Source organism: Eptatretus burgeri, chromosome 7 (assembly GCF_056783735.1).
Source record: "Eptatretus burgeri isolate ZD-2024b chromosome 7, Ebu_testis_v1, whole genome shotgun sequence".
Classification (NCBI taxonomy): Eukaryota; Metazoa; Chordata; class Myxini; order Myxiniformes; family Myxinidae; genus Eptatretus; species Eptatretus burgeri.
The window spans coordinates 38,898,544-38,915,453 of NC_140967.1; the positions used below are offsets into that span (position 1 = coordinate 38,898,544).

Below are 16,910 nucleotides of genomic sequence, written 5' to 3' on the forward strand. Positions count from 1 at the left end.
TTAAACAAGCCTGCAAGCGAATCGTTACACAGAACGCATGGTTCAGCATGAAAATAAACATGCGTATCAAAAAATAATTTCGAAAGCAGCACGATTAGTGTCCAACTTTGTGGATGTGCAAGACTGACAATGACGGAGGAAATTCTGACAATCTTGCCGGGTCAGTCCGAGGCAGAGAGAGTGAGAACAACAAACCTGGCAGGAGGGGGTGGTGCAGCTGCAGAACAGGGACACTGACGGGATGACCGACGCTGTCTGTGTTCAGACCGTTGCAAGTCTTATCGCTGCTCGCTGCTCGACCACGGCGCGTTGGAGGACGCATGGACCCGGTGCTCGATATGCGCTTTGACTGGGACTTCAGGCCTGTGGAATGAAGACATTCGTGGTGAAAGTAATACCTTCGAAACTTGTTTGTGGCATAATGTACGTTTCCTTCTCGGTATGTCGCCTTGAGTCCCTCATATCATGACCACGTCGCTCTTCCAAGATAAAATAAATAAATAAACACACGCACAAGCAACACCACACATTTCCTCAAAAAAAAAAATAATTAAAAATCACTGAGCATAATTGATATAAATACCCTGCACCTAAAATACTCATGTTCCCAACAATTTTGCCCAAATAAAAAGTTCTTACTTTCAACAACCAGTTAATGAACGAATTATTTGACACCAACAATGATTTACTTTAAATTTCCTGAACCCTCGAGACTCAGATGCTGCGTTCACATCATCAAGGGGAACAGTTTTGGGACAGTTCTCGCAGAGTATACCCGACCTTCCATCATGTAAATTCACACCTTAATCGAATGTCTTGAGTCGTTCTGCTTTCGAACTTCAGCAAGACGCTTTGCTCTCTGATCTCAGCTGGGAATTGTGGCCCGGATTTCCAATAAGTTACGACGCCTTCATATACTGTGCTTGAAAATATGGCCGGCGCATCAGAGGAGGAACAAGACAGGATTTCGATTGCTTAAAATGTATGATTCGAGGGAATGAGGAAAGGGAAGGGGGGGTGAGAGGTTGGCGGAGACGGTCGGGAAAAGTGCTGATGCGGGGAGAGGTTGTAAGGATAATAGCTGTGATTAAACATACATACACAATAGTTAGAGAAACTTGTTTTTCTGTTGCAGGATTGGTCAAAGGGAATTCAAACGGGCAAAACGGAGAATGTATCGAATAAACCACTTTGTAATTTGATCATTTCTTTAACTTCACCGGGGTTCGAGTGCATTGCATGGTTCGTTGTCTAGCTCAGTTACGGATCACAATATCCTTATAATGGAGCAACATGCAGTGTGAACATGGCATTACCTGATTTCTAAGGCCAGAAGCACAGGCTTATGGGCTGCATTGTGCAAGAGAGGATCCATCTTGCATGTTGCAAATACATACATACATACATACATACATACATGCATACATACATACACACACAATAAAATGAATGAATGAATGAATGACCGTCCAATTTCTCGAACAGCAGGATTGCAGTCAAAGAATACATACTGAAAGTCGAATGCCTAAGGGTACACGGATTTCGACTTCTTGGAATATGACCCCTCCCCCGTCCCAACTCCCTTCCGATTTCTCCGTTCATTCAAACCAAGTGTTCGGTGCATTTCAAGCAGACAAATCTTTGCACAGACGCGCACGTTATTTCAATGGTTGCCAATTTTAAGATACGTACATGAAATAAGATGAACACATTACACTGGCCATTGTTGAACAATGAAAAACGAAAATTTGAGTCAGGGGTAACTGCACCGCGTAACAGCCCATTACAGCAGGTCTGTATTTCAATCATTCTGCAATAAAAGGCCTCCCTCAAATTTGTATGCATTTGTGACGATTTACGACAAGGTGAACTAGAGCGAAACAAATTGTTACCATTTTGCACGTCAAAAAGTGTATACATCTTGCTGAGTGCAGAACCACTCTCTATGCTTCATTTGTATGACCGAAAGCAGAATTTTAATGACCTAAGGGACGAACTAATGAGGCATCGTGCCTTAAACATATGCAGTGTATGCACACCACATCAACATGGCACCGAGTTAGAGCGTGGTTTAATGGCAGATGTTTTTCACTTCATTTAACAACGGGTACTTTATCTCACTACCAGTCAATGGAAAACAACAGCAACAGCAGCAAGAACATCACATTTGCCCACCAAGCATCCAGCACTCCGACCCGTTTTTCACCCATACCAGAAGCCACGACGACGGCGTAGCCGTAAGTGTCAGACATTCCAGAATCCAGTTCTCCTTTTTCCTTGCGCTTCGACTGGTTTTTGTCTGCTTCGTCGTGAAAGCCATCAAACAGTTTGGCCGTGATCCGAGGCGTGTCTGTGAAGCACAAACGGCCTTGCAAATCAAGATGTGTTCTGATAAATGCTGAGATTTCTTGCTGAGGCCTCGAGCTGGCCTCTTATCATTACATCAAGGTGTTTTGAATGTGTACAAGGCTTGGGTGGTTCCAGTACTCTAGCGTGTGAAAAATGACAGCCTGTGGTTCATTATGCTCGGTCAACAATGCAAAACATTGTGAATTTACACATTTTTTAATCACCGTTGTAATATTTATCGCACAGGCAGAAAAGCTCGAGATATACTTGGGACCAACACGCACATGTGTTTGAGCAAATGCAACTCAAACAAACATATGTACGTACATGGGGGGGATGGGCGGGGGGGGGGGGTAAGTCATCACAATAGGTAAGTTCATTAATCTGCAAATAATGAAGAAAACTACATCAGAGCTAATAGTTAATTCAATGAATTGAGGCTAATTACCAAATAAATTTAAGATTTCAGGCTCATTCTAACAAAAAAGGTTCAAGTTCAGATGAGTGATAAGGGGATTCCATTTCACAAAATGAAGAGCAAAGAGGCCTGGAATACCTGAGACTCTGTTCAACACGTTGGCCAGAGTGGCAGAGACGGTGAGAGACATGGTGCGAAACTTGTGGCCTGCACCATAAGTGGGATGCTGAACTACGTGGCTAATGGCGTTTACGCGTCCTTTGTACAGCTGTGGAGCAAAGACAGCATTACATTCATTCAAAGTCATCAATCAATGTTCTGGCATCGTGAAACAGTCTCCTCCCAAGCTCCTAAACTCGTTTCAGCAAATACTTCAGATTCATGACCAATGTCTCGTCATGGTCTGTGCGAATGCAAATAAGAGTTTACGAAATGCAATGCTTTGATGTCGAAGGAACAACCATCAAACATCATGCTTTGCAACTCGACGAACGCATGTGCAATTTGCTTTGTACCATTCCTCGTGTAAAGGGCAAAACAAAAGCTTTTTCAGTCATTTGTTTACGACATTGTGTCTAAACGGAGCTGCAAGGTTTGTGTTCAATTGACGAGCAACTTCAAGGCGAGGGTGTGCATTACCACTTTCATGCAGATCCATTCTATTATGCACTTATGACTGCCACTCCCTGCCAAGTGCTGAGTCTCAAAAAAATTAATTAATTAATTAATTAAAAGACCGCTGTGTGAGGAACACTTTGGGCCAATGTGCCAACAGTCATCTTCGAAGGCTTTATGCACAAGAAGCATTTCATTGTACTGCGAGCGCAATAAATAAACCAACAGTAAATGAGGAATGTGTACCGGGCAGGGAGATTGCAGGAACACAGTGACGTTTTCATCCTCAAGCATGAGCTGCAAGAAGAGGCGCCGTGCAAAGCCGGAAATGGTTCCAGGCATGGACATGTTTCCACGCGGAGCTGATGTCTGGAAGAGCTCACACAGAACCTGCAGCAGTTGTATACACATCAACATTTGAAATGGGAGAAAGGAAGACAATATGGAGGTAAAAGAGGAAAGGAATCCAGTTACCAAGAAAACTAGTCGATGAAGAATCGAAAGAAAAAGGGAAGAATTCGGTAAATGAAAAGGATCGGGGCCACTGAAGGTTAGACGGATGACAAAGAGGAGAGGAACACACCAAAGGGCAGGCACAGAGGAAGGAAAATAAATTGGAGGAAAGGGGAGAATCTGGGAGGGTGAGAGGAGGGAGTGATAGTGGTGCATTAAAAGAGAAGTGGAAAATATAATTTGACGAGAATGCGTCGGTGGATATGCCTCTGCCCGCATTAGATGTCAACCCGCTATTGCATTTGATGTAAATGAATGGTCACACGAGAGAGCGCATGAGAGATAAGTCGAAGAGAGAAATCACATGTTTCTAACTCGAGTTACGGTCGACAAAATGATCTTCACGGCCATGTTGCCGTTGACCTATTGAACCCAAAATTGAATCCGTTAATCTTTGTATTACAGTCGATATTTGTACCAAGTTTGGTTGAGATCTCTGACGAGTTATCTCGTGGTTGAAATGTTTTCAATTAAAGGTCACATGACCATAGGCCTTTGACATTTTGAACAGAAAATCTCATCAGTTCCTCTTTATATTACATTTCATACTCGTGACAAGTTTGATAGAAATCCCTTTAGTGGTTCCCAAATTATCGTGCTTTAAAAACATTAACTGGCAATGGATAGACAGACGGATACATAGACACACAGCCGGACAGACAACCCAAAACATTGTAATGCCTCCGGCCTTCGGCTGCAGAGGCATAAAAATTAAAGAGTTTTTCAATCCAAAACGAAAAAATCATTTTGCTTGTGAATGAGTCGTGGTCGTTACCTGTGCCATCAGCTTTTGATTTGCAGGGTGGCAGCAAATGCACTGTGCAAAAAAGGCCACTGCTGCATTCTCTACGCTGCTGCGTCCTTGTGTACTCAACACGCCATCAGCCGGGGGTAGCTGCGAACAACGTAGAGCTGTGCCTGGCGTCACACTCATCGCAGCTGGCACAGATGCATGGCAGAGTAAAGACAGCAGTGCCGACCACATTGGCTGTCCTTCGGGGCCTCCGAGCCAGTCCTTCATCGAATGACTACTCCCCACTTCAGTGAAAAATCGGAGCACTGGGGCAATCATTCTGGCTGTCAGGCTTGGAGGTTTGCTGGCTACTAACAGTTCTTCAAATTGAGGCTGTTCGGTTGAGATGAGACCCAAACAGCAATCGACGAGTGCACGGGCCAGGCAGGCTGGGAATCCGGAGTCAAGAAGCTGTTGCGTGGCCTCTGGTGACTGGGAAGCTGCAGCGAGTGTTGCGAGTTGTCCAGCATCCAAGGACGCCAACGCCAGAGCTGCACCACGTTTAGAATCGTCAGTCTGCCCAGCACGCAGACCGGCCTTCTTAGTGTCGTCCGTGAGAGACAAGCCAGCAGCTACAGCAGCGGAAGGACTGGAACGTGCACGAAGGCGAGGCACACCGAGCGAGGTGAGTAGCGTGGCAAAGTTGACTGGCTGAACGTGGCAGAGAGCACAAAGGAGCCAGTCCACTGCCTTTTTTAGTGGCAAAGCCGAAGGCAGGCTCGAGGACCAGGACAAAACCACCCTGCAAAAGCAAATTTGAGGGAAAGCATGCAACAAAATATGGAAGGGTTATGCACATACACACGCAAGCATGCACAAAACGGTGGGTCTTCTCAACTTGTCTGACATTTGCAAAAAAAAAGTGAAACATCAATGCATCCAACACATGTCATGAAGAAGGATGATGCAAAGAGGATGAACTGAGGGGTGTTTGAGCAAAGTGGAAAATTTGCATAGAAACGGCAACTCACTGGAAAAGCTCTGGGCCCATCATTCCAGGAAGGTCGTACTCAACCTGCTGCTCCAGGCTGTACCACAAAACAGCTGCTATGCAATGCACGTGTGAGGGGGAAGGTGCCAGTAAACCGCGCTCATGAGGAGCTAAGGCCGGGCTTGTTGGTGAATTTGAGTTTCGCACTGCCAGCTGTGCACAGTCCTTGACCCAACTTATCAGGGCCTTTACCCTGCACACATATACACACCCATAACCTGAGCACAAAGCAACTTAATAATCAGCTCAGCACCAGTCCAACATCGGTGCTGTGATCAAGAGAACTCAGCACCTCTAGAAAAGGAAGTTCCACAATATAAATAGCAGCTATGTCCACTCATCCATGCTCGCACATCAATGTAGATAAAAAGGCATTTTTTGTGTTTGTTCAACAGTGAATAAACAAAATCATATGACAATATCGCTTGTAAATACTCCCCCCAATCCCCCACCCTCTCCCATGCCATCACCTCCCCCCTCCCAATATCCGATGCTGCCACCGAAATGTAGCAAGACGTTTGGAGCCGCATCCACATCAAATACCTTTCGAGCACTTCCGTGCAATATGCCATCCCAAGTGCAAAATGATCCACCGACGACGACAGAAAAGATATTAATTACAAATGACGAAGAGCAAGGAAAGATAGACTTTAATAACAAAGAACCTCAGGTTCATCACTTCTTTCAGCTGACATGTTTTGTTGCTGCCCGACTTGGGTCAGTTTGATTTGCAACTGAGTTGCCGTAACACCTCCAATTATATTACACTGTAATTACAAATGAGCTCTGCAATTGATGCCAGATCTGGTTATGAAAAGGTTCCACCTTTCATGAATCTCATTTCGCTGCCGTGAACAGCAAATTGAATGTGAATTTTGGTGAGGGGATCTTCCCATCCAATTCGTCCTTCTATCCGGGTAGGCATTAGTGATGTGCAAGAGCCGTTAAAGGCATGAGGGTCTTGTTGCTTTTCTCACTGAGATTTGTTGCCCGTCTTGACTTGCATTGTAACATCCTTTTCTTGCTTCGAATTAACTCTCTCTACACTTATATCTGCAAATATAGGATTTAATACTGCAGCAATTACAGTGTTGTCTCAGTTTTAGAAGAGGCTGGTTTCATTTTTTTTTTAAAATACAACGGTTTAGGATGATGAAGGAGCTAAATGACAAAGAACAGCAGGTTTACAAACTCCCAAAGGGTATGGGGGATGGAGGGAGGGGTTACAACACAAAAACGAGTAACGGTGGCTGGAGAGCGACCAGATACAGACACAGAGGCTGGAAGAAAGTCTCCTTCAAATGAAAACAACCTGCCTTGCAGCAGGAAAGACAAGTCCCAATAAAACAAGGCCGTGCAGCAGGATGCAAGCCGTGATTGAAGAGACAGACACTCCCCATTCCTCGCGGCTCTCGTATTGCACAAGGAGAACCCGCAAGTGTCGTCCAAGACCGACATGCCCTAAATTACGCCATCGCTAAGCAGCACGAGTTCCCCAATACTGTAGAGCAATGGCGTTCGATGGCATCACACAAAAACAAATCTCATCGGCTGCGTTTACACAAAATGCAAGGCAAAAAGTGCAGCAAGTCACTATTACAAATGTAATTCTAGAGAAATGACTGCAAGAATGATATTCAAAACACACACACACACACACACACACACACACACACACACACACACACACACACACACACACACACACACACACACACACACACACACACACACACACACACACACACACACACACACGGGATACTTTACCTCTCACGGGTTCCGGTGTCTTGCGTCGTTCCCAGCTGGAATACAATGTCCACCGTCGAGTCTGATGACAGGCCGTTCAGGCGGCCCATCAGTAGCGGGCTATTCAAATCTGACACAAGGCAGAAAGTGAAGGCAAATGATGTACTCAACTTGCACATCATCATTTCATGCTGAAAATCAATAATTTTTTTCAAAAATCAATGACTAGTGCAAACAGCACAGAGGAGCGAGAAAAAAAAAACACATTGTGTTCAGAAATTTATCTCATCATCTAAAAAGGATACGTCTGTACAAGCACCTTCTATTTTCTTATGTACTTGCGAGAAATCATTTTTAAGGACTGCCAACAGCTCAGCAGTATGATGTCAAATATGCTTCACCATCGTTCAATCCCACCTTCCAGAACAAAACCAACCATAAAATGTTAATTTCAACAGCCACCGAAGCAATTTCTGAGACAAATACATTTTTTGGAAACGCTGGTACCTTGACTTTGTTTTAACCACTGTAATCTGTATATGGACACGCAGCAGGATTAAAAAAAAAAAAACCTGACAAAGGGCAGAGAAGCTCCTTGTGAGCCAACAGCCATCCATATCTAGTGCCCCACAGTGTCTGCAGACATCCTCCTGCAGTTGGTAACTTTTTTGAGGAAGTTGGTGGCAGGATTTGCACTCCAGCCACCGTAAAACCCTTCATTCCACAAAACATAAGAAAAACGAAAAAAAAAATTGAAAACCCAATCCATGGGAGTACCTCCTGCGCAAGAGGGCAGCTCACCGGATGATGGGATTGGGGCAAATCCTGCGGACCCCCACTCTTTGATGATTGGAGGAAAACCACGGGGTAACCTTCATGGGTCAGATTGCGGTAGTGTGTGTCGGGGTGGTGCTGAGGTGTCGTCCACCAGACGGCAGTCTCCTTGGGTTAACCTGAGGGCGGTCCCTTTGGGTGGGTGCCTGGAATGTCCTATCCCTAAGAGAGGATGATCATCTGCCTCTGATATCATCTGAGCTCAAGCGTTTAACATCGGTATTGCAGCACTCTCTGTGGTTCGGAGACTGGATAGTGGCAAGATCATGGCGGGCGATTACACCTACTATTGGTCTGGTCGAACTGATGGTTGCCATACCCAAGGAGTTGCTCTAGCTGTGTCCAATAAGCTAATTCCAATTGTAATTGAGGTAACACCGGTCAACAAGTGCATGAGATGAAGGATTCGTCACTCCTTGGTTGTCGTTTCTCTGGTCTCTGTATATGGTCCGACTGAGGTGAGAGATCTCACTGCAAAGGACGCATTCGATGCTACCCTCAAATCTATGGTTGATCAGTGCCGCAGGCGAGATACTCTTCTCTTCTTGGGGGATTTGATTGCGTCGACTGGAAGTGATAGTAATGGTTATGAGACATGCATTGGTCCCCATGGGTCTCAAACTGTGAACCAGAATAGCACCAAGTTCCTTGACTTTGCAAGAAGTCATGGACTTAGGGTGGCTGTTTCATGGTTTCAGCGCCTACAGCCTCATCGCTGGACTTGGTATTTCAACGCTGGTGATGTGGCAAAGGAGATTGACCATGTGCACGTTGATGGTCGATGGAGGATGATCCAGAACTGCAGGGCCTACTCGATTACTCAGTTCCTCAATACTGACCACAGGCTTGTTGCAGCAACACTGAAGTTGCACCTTAAATCTGCGAGAATGGCACCATCCCAGCCAAGGCTGGATGTTGGCAAGCTCAAGGATGAGAGGGTAGCTGAGGCGTTTGTGAACAGACTGACTAGGGAGTTGGGGGGTCTGAGTGCTTTGAGGAATCCTGAAGAGTTGTGGAGTGCCTTCAAAACCACCATCCTTGATATTGCCGGTGGATGTCTTGGAACTCACCTCAGGGTGAAGAAGAATTTTGTCTCTCAAGGGACACTGAATACCATTGAACAGAGTTGCAGAGCCAGGCATAACCACCCCTCCTCCACTTCCCCCTATTGCTGACCCTCCAATCAACTGTGATCCACCTTAATTTGTGGAAACACAGGCTGTGGTGAACCAGTTGAAATGGGGTCAAGCTCCTGGGATCTGTGGTATCCATGCTGAACTTCTCGAGGCTGGAGGAAATGCTGTTCTCATGTCATTGCAAGCAGTTCTGTGCTCTGCCTGGAACACAGGCATCATCCCAACTGACTGGAAGAGGAGCCTTGTTGTTCCTCTCTTGAAAGGGAAGGGTGATCGCCAGGAGTGCAACCACGACTGAGGGGTGACGCTGCTTTCAGTGCCGGGCAAGGCACGGATAATTCTTGATCGGGTTTGCCACCATCTGCTTGAGCACCAGGTTCACAGCATTCAGGCTTTACACCAAAGAGGTCAATGATTGACTGCATCCTTGTCCTTCGGGTCCTCACCCAACGTAGACGAAAGTTTCGGCAGGGGCTGCTTGTGGCCGATTTTTATCTTTGTGAAGCATTCGATTCAGTCAATCGGGATTGCCCTCTGGAGGATTCCTGGTCTTTGTGGGGTTCCACCAAAACTGATTAATCTGATGTCTGAACTATACTCTGGTACTGAGAATGCTGTGATATGTGGTGATACCATCTCCAACTTATGATCCCGCCTCCCGGAGGGAGGGAGCGGGATATTGTAATCGTCCGGTTTGTTTGTCTGTCTGTCTGTCTGTTAGCAACTTTACGGAAAAACGGCTTTAGCAAACACTATCAAATTTAATCCACAGATGGGCAATGAACCTTGGATGACCCCATTAACTTTTGGGTCCAATTGGATCAAAGGTCAAGGTCACGAAAATATCAAAATCGTTTTTTGCTCATAACTTTGTCAAAAATGATCTGATTTACTTCAAACTAAGCTTAAAGTGAACCTTATTCTATTTGTCACTTATAATCCTCCCCATTCCGATAGTGAAAAATGCATATTTGTGAAGATCGGTCGGGTCCGAAGTTTTGGGGGTCATGGTCATCGGTCAAAATTGCAAACTTTCCATTATAAATCAAAAAAGGTGAGGAATATGCGTGTTTACTAAGGAAGACATATATCAAGTCCTTTATTGGCTTTCATTTGATACCATGACCTTTGACCTTACGTGGCCTTGAAAGGTCAAAATCATTATGCGGTCATAACTTCGTCAAAAATGGTTTAATTGACTTCAAACTAAGACTAAAATATTCCTTATTCTATTCCTTATAATCAACATTCAGGTTAACGATCTATCAAATTTTAATTTGATCCCCAAAATAACTTTATGCCTTAAATGGGTGGGATTTGTTGTGCCTGGCACCACTTGTTTCCAGTTGTTACTGGAGTTCATCAGGGGTGTGTACTGGCCCCAACACTTTTCAGCGCTTGTAAGGACTGGATTCTGGGGAGGATGTTGGAGAGATCCAGCTGTGGTGCGTCGTTTGGGAATGTCAAGATCTCTGGCCTTGATTTTGCAGATGATGCAGTCATCTTTGCGAGGACTCTGGAGATCCTTTTGTGGGCCCTTGAGGTGCTGAATAAGGAGTCGGAGCCACTGGGATTGCGAGTTTCCTGGGTCAAAACGAAGATCCAGGCTTTCAATGACATCTTGGATGCTGCAGTCCTGTCTGTGCCTGTTTGTGGTGAAGATGTTGAGGTTACGGAGAGATTCACTTAACTTGGCAATGATATTCATGTCTCTGCTGGTTGTGAGCCAGAGTTCAATAGACGTCTGGGTCAGGCCTGGGGAGTCATGGATTCACTGTATCATGGGGTGTGACACTGTTGATACCTGTGCAGAAGGACGAGAGTCTGAGTATTCAGGTCCTTGGTGCTTCCAGTCTTGCTCTACGGATGAGAGACTTGGACTCTGACCAGGGATATGAGACGAAGACTTAATTTCTTTGGTGCCAGGTCTCTTCGGAGAATCCTTGGCTATCGCTGGTCGGACTTTGTGGCCAACAAGTGGTTGCTGAGAGAGACTCAAATGAGATTTGTTACCTGCATTGTCCCTGAGCATCAGCTGTGACTGTATGGACATGTGCCTCGTTTTCCTTACGCTGATCTTCCTCACTATATTCTCTCAACGAGGGAGCCTCATGAGTGGAGAAGGACAATGGGCTGACCTCTCCCTCCCTCCGTCGGGGCCTCTCCCTCCCTCCGTCTACTTTTGTCTCCCCCTCCCTCCATCGCAGTCTCTCCCTCCCTCCGTCGTGGTCTCTCCCTCCCTCCGTCGCGGTCTCTCCCTCACTCCGTCTCAGTCTCTCCCTCCTTCCGTCTCGGTCTCTCCCTCCTTCCGTCTCGGTCTCGCCCTCCCTCCGTCTCGATCCCTCCCTTCCTCACTTCCAAACCCCTTATCTACATCATCTCCACCACTTTGACCCTTCTCCCGGTCTCCCCCACCCCATTGATCCCACATTCAAACTAACCCGTCGGACCTCGCTTCTGAATCACTGCTCGCCTAACAGAGCTACTACCATCTTGGATAATTTGGGACATTGAGGTCATCAATCCGCAAACTTAGGGGATAATGAGAAAAATAGGGTTAGGGACTTCAGCTTTAAAATTTGTCCAAACTGTCCCCTTAATTGACATGTTTGTGCATTGTTTTTGTACTATTTATTTTCATGAATAAAATAGTTATTAAAAACATACAATAAAGCTTTATTATTTCGTTTGCAGCCGGTGCCTGCTGGTTGCATAATTGCTGGGGGTGCAGCTGTGCAGCTGATGCAATGCCCCGTTTCCAGTAAGCTGATACTCATTTTGCCGACTTTGGATGGATGACATGCTCAGTCAAACCATGTGATGTTGGTTAACAGCATGACAGAGTTAAAATATTATCTCACTCCTCGATGCGCACGTGTGATCAGGACAAATTCAGAGCCAACAGAGTGAAACGGCAAACTCATCTTTCTATTCATGTTCCAATTTGTGTTCAAAATATCACATTGAATATAAATAAGCTGTTCCTCGATCACAAAATGACAATCATAAACTGATAAGACGGATGGACGGATGGACAGACAGACATGAACCAATTGCTTAACCGTGCTTTTTACTTCGCATGGTAATGAATAAAGATAACCCCAGAAAGAGGATAAATAAACAAAGAACCACCAAATATCCTTGGCAGTTCATCACAAGTGCACAGTATTTGAAAGCAATGTATTACACGTACGCACACAAACAAACAAATGAAATGAACTAAAACGACACTCGGTAGAGCACATGCCTCCGCCAGGCTGAACAGTTTACATTTTGTATCCCACTGAAAGGTCGGATCTGGATCTGGACCTGAAACGAAATCGAATCGACATATTCTTGTCACCGAACCAACTCATCCACCAAGTTCACCTTCACTCTTTCATTCCTCTTTTGTACCCCCCCCACCATATTTTTCACCCCTCCTGGTAAAATTACCAAAATCAAGAATCACTGCTCACCTTCACTCTTTCTTTTTTCCCACCTTTGGAACAAATTCCCGCACTCCCTTCAATCCTATTCTTCCCTCCAGGTCTTCAAAACAACTGTTCACCACCATCTCTTATCCTCCCCCATCCAAAACCATGATCTTTTCTAACCCCGCTAATACACCCCAAACCCACCTCCTTCAAATTCCCTGCTTTCCTTCCTGAAAGTCCCTGAAGTACCATATTGTTTACCCAATATACCCACCCCATCCCTCTCCCTTCCACAGATCTCCTCATGTCTTTGTTCCCCACTGTTTTGTGCTTCCCTCTCCCGCCCCTTTTGTCTCCTGCTCCCCTTGTTGTGCGTTTCTGTGTGTTCGCTCTCATACGAGCCTCGACAGTGTATAAAATTTTAAAAAAGTTTTGTCAAAACTCGTCCACAACTCTTTGAAATATCATGCTATGTATTCTTTTTGACAACATCTCTCAATGGCGACGAATCATTTGAAAAATTAAAAAAAATTATACCGCAGATTGTGATTCTCACCAATATTGAATCAATTTGTCATCGTCACACCAAACGGATCAGACAGAATACAAAAATTCCTTGATATCCTGGTCACAATCAAAAAAGTGAAATGGAACTGCACTGGATACATGGCAAAAACAACAGACAACTAGTGGACAAGAGTAATTACAAGCTAGCAACCGAGAGAAGGCCAGAGAAGAAACAAAAGTAGACCAAAGATGAGGAGAGATGAGATTGAAAGGTTTACTGGGGTATCATGGCCTCAAATTGTATTAAATGGAACAGAACGAACCTTGTTGATGGAGGCCTTCATCCTACAATGGACTAAATAGGCTAGTCAATTCAAGTCACATCATTGACACACAATTTGAGTAAAGAATACCATTGATAATATTTGACTTGCACACACAGGACACAGGACGGAGACACACACACACACACACACACACACACACACACACACACACACACACACACACACACACACACACACAGTAAAAATCTTAACCTGTAAGCAAATGAATGGTTTTCTGACTTCATGGATCATCTGACACTCCCTCCACCTCTACCTCTATCTTCATGTTTTTAAATCTCAAAGCGTTACTTGCACAATGTCCCTTAAAAACTAATCCACATATTGTGCAAATAAAAGTTTGGCAAGGGAGAGTGGGGGATTAAGAAGGTGAATTTGGGAAAAGAAAAATTAAAGGAGAAAAGAAAATGGGAAGCTGTACCGGCCGGGTGTGTCATGCAAGAAGCGCCATCACGAAGCAGTGTATACACAAGTCGCAGGCCCATTGATGTGGACTGCAGGCCAAGTCCAATAAGCACGGCCTCGATGCTGGGTGCGTGCATTCCACAGTACGGCGACACAAGGAGTGCGGCACATGTCTGCAGCAGGTTGGCTGTGGGGGCAGCAGCGCTCGCCATGGGGCCCTCCAGATCTGCAACGTGCGTCATGCAGTGGTGCAGCAGCCGCAGCCAGCCAATGCTAAGGTTAAGAGATGAAATAAGATGTGCGAGACCTTAAGAGTGTTGCAGCGTGAAGTAACCATCACAACTCGAATTCGGAACAGTATCAAATGGAATTAGGGGAAAAATATCTTTGAGATAGTCAGGGATTGTCATCACCTTAGGATTTCATGGAAAAACAGGCTATCACTAACATTAAAAAGTACATAAATCAAATTCACAATAAAACTCAATTTGAGCTTTGACAACCCTCGACCCCCCCCCAACCCCACCCCAACCCCCAACCGCCCAATTCTGATGATATGGTTATGTTGCAGTGGCTCTGCACCTGTTAAAGTGTACAGGCCGGGGTGTCTCTGCAATGTCAAGTACATCAATGTCATAATTAGCTTAAAGCGCACCAGGAGTGTCAATCAGCAGAAGTTTGCTAACAGATGCAAAACAGGACTCAGAAGACCTGAAAGAACACACCTCAAGAATGAACACTGCAAAATTGCCAATGATTACAGAACAGAGACAAACTGCTATGTCAGCGTAGCAGCCCATAGCCATCTCCGTAACTCCAATTCTTAGCAGCTACATTCATAATATTTAGTGCGACCAACCTCATCAACGTGTTCTTCAGCCCTTCCTTTTCACTGTTTTCCAACTATCCACACCTCCTTATTTGTATTGTCCATATTTTCTCGACTTTTACATCGTCGGTATTTTGACATTTCATCTTCTACCGTTCAATTCTTATTTACATCAACCAGAACACCTTTGCATTTAAATATCGCAGTAATAAGAAGTGTTTGGGTTGGCCTGTTTCGCTTTCCTACCTGAACTCGTGATGCTAGAGTCTCAGGTTCAAAATCCCTAAACTGCTACTATCTTCGATAAAATGTCATTGGAATTTATGTCATAGTGTGGTCTCAAAAAATGTCTTCATCCTGCATTTAAATTCAATGTTTGATCTAGAAAATTAACCTTACACACTGTAGAAAGCAAACTCATTCACTGTTAAAAACCAAATTAGCACTTGGTAATTGAAGAAAGCAATATGTGTTGGGGAAAAATGATGGGGGGTAAGAGGGAGAAATGTAGGAATACAAATCGGCAAAAGTCTTTTATTTTCACCTCGATTTGGAAACTTGATCCTCTGTGGGAAGAAAGGGGTTTGTGACTGCTGAGCAAGACATGCAGCCAAATGCTGTGAGGCCAAGAAGCTTGATCTGTGACAGGCCCAACGTGCCAGAGTCACGAGGCCGGTGCAGCCGCAGACACACTGCAGTGACCACCTCGGCATGCACGAGCTGCAGCTTAATGTAGGTCTGACCCGCCGTGACCACTGGTGAGGCTACTGGCAGCATGTTGACACCATCGGCACTCACTTCAACCGACACAGCGGCCGGGCAAGCTTGGGATCAGAAAAGGAGAAAGAATACAGATGAGGTTGCAAATCCACATAGCCACAAGTTGAACAAATATACTCGCGAATGTTCCCATTCCAATCCAAAATCCCAGCATCATACTGGCAAGAGAGGCAATGTGTGGTTGAATGTGGATCTCTCGAAGCAAGATGGCAGCAGGCAAATGCACTGTCAGGTCACACCAAGATTCTTCAGGGAGGAAGATGTATGACCAGGCTGCAGATCGTGCCCGTCGATGCGGTGGTGTCGCTTGCAGCAGCACCTCAGCTGGCTGTGCCGTCGGGCTGGTTGAGGTAATTGTGCCTGCAAGAGCACATTCGGGTTGACCCGTTTTGTGTTCACAACTGAGCACATACCTCCAATGCCAGGATCCCAATACTGTATTGAATTATCCATTGTCTATCAATGTCAATATAATTCATATAGAAGTATATCGATGTCTCCTCAGGTAGATGATGGCTTTTACTGTATTCCCACGTGCGCCAAACTTGGAGCATAGAGTCGGAGCAGGATGGCCAACTGGATGTAGAGGCATCTTCAAGAGCATGAAGTGAGCAGCAAGTTGTTTTGAATTTTCTGACGACAGCCTGATTTGGCCAGCATACTCCTCAGTGTTGCTTATAAGAAGGCTTTTCAAGATAGGGCATTGTCCATTCCTTAAAAATAAAATTGAAAGCTTCGGCAGAAAGAACCGGCACCAGACTCCTGCAAATTTTGTTGTTCTATTCTCATCTTCTTCAATGATATTGAATGTGACTAATTTTGTGATCATTTTTTTGATTTCTTGCCATGATACTAATGGGTGGGATCACTGGACCAATGCCAACAGAATGCAAAGGTCACACGGAACCACTTGGTGACCATTACGTAACCCAATAAAAGCACAATGTCAAAAAGGACTCATTATTAATGACTGATCAGAAAATATATTTATGCGATGAAAAACTACAACTTGCTACTGATGGATTTTTTAAGTTGGCCATCCTACTCGCAGACTTGTATCCAGCTTTAGACACTCTTGGTGGTAAGGGTAGGGGATGCAGTAAGAGAAATGCAATATTGCTGACAAAATAATTTCATACACACAAATAGGAAAGTTTTTTTTTAAGTTTTAAAAAACCCCTAAAAAACAATAAGATGAAACAGCAAACCATTGCAAAACTGCACAGTCTGA

The 16,910-nt window shown here is 44.9% G+C and overlaps 1 protein-coding gene across 11 annotated transcripts in view; it reads right to left on the reverse strand.

Moving 5' to 3' along the window:
• The window catches only part of BIRC6 (baculoviral IAP repeat containing 6), a 443,632-nt gene that overhangs the window by 241,746 nt on the left and 184,976 nt on the right, over window positions 1–16,910 (reverse strand). For all 11 annotated transcript variants that reach the window (XM_085888090.1, XM_085888088.1, XM_085888086.1 and 8 more), the window contains 10 exons: window positions 15,839–16,039; window positions 15,444–15,723; window positions 14,087–14,343; window positions 7,450–7,558; window positions 5,660–5,872; window positions 4,671–5,430; window positions 3,629–3,772; window positions 2,906–3,035; window positions 2,213–2,350; window positions 196–363 (listed from right to left, as the gene is read on the reverse strand). In XM_085888090.1, coding sequence (XP_085744216.1) covers window positions 196–363; window positions 2,213–2,350; window positions 2,906–3,035; window positions 3,629–3,772; window positions 4,671–5,430; window positions 5,660–5,872; window positions 7,450–7,558; window positions 14,087–14,343; window positions 15,444–15,723; window positions 15,839–16,039 — 2,400 coding nt within the window. The remainder of the gene's footprint in view (window positions 1–195; window positions 364–2,212; window positions 2,351–2,905; window positions 3,036–3,628; window positions 3,773–4,670; window positions 5,431–5,659; window positions 5,873–7,449; window positions 7,559–14,086; window positions 14,344–15,443; window positions 15,724–15,838; window positions 16,040–16,910) is intronic.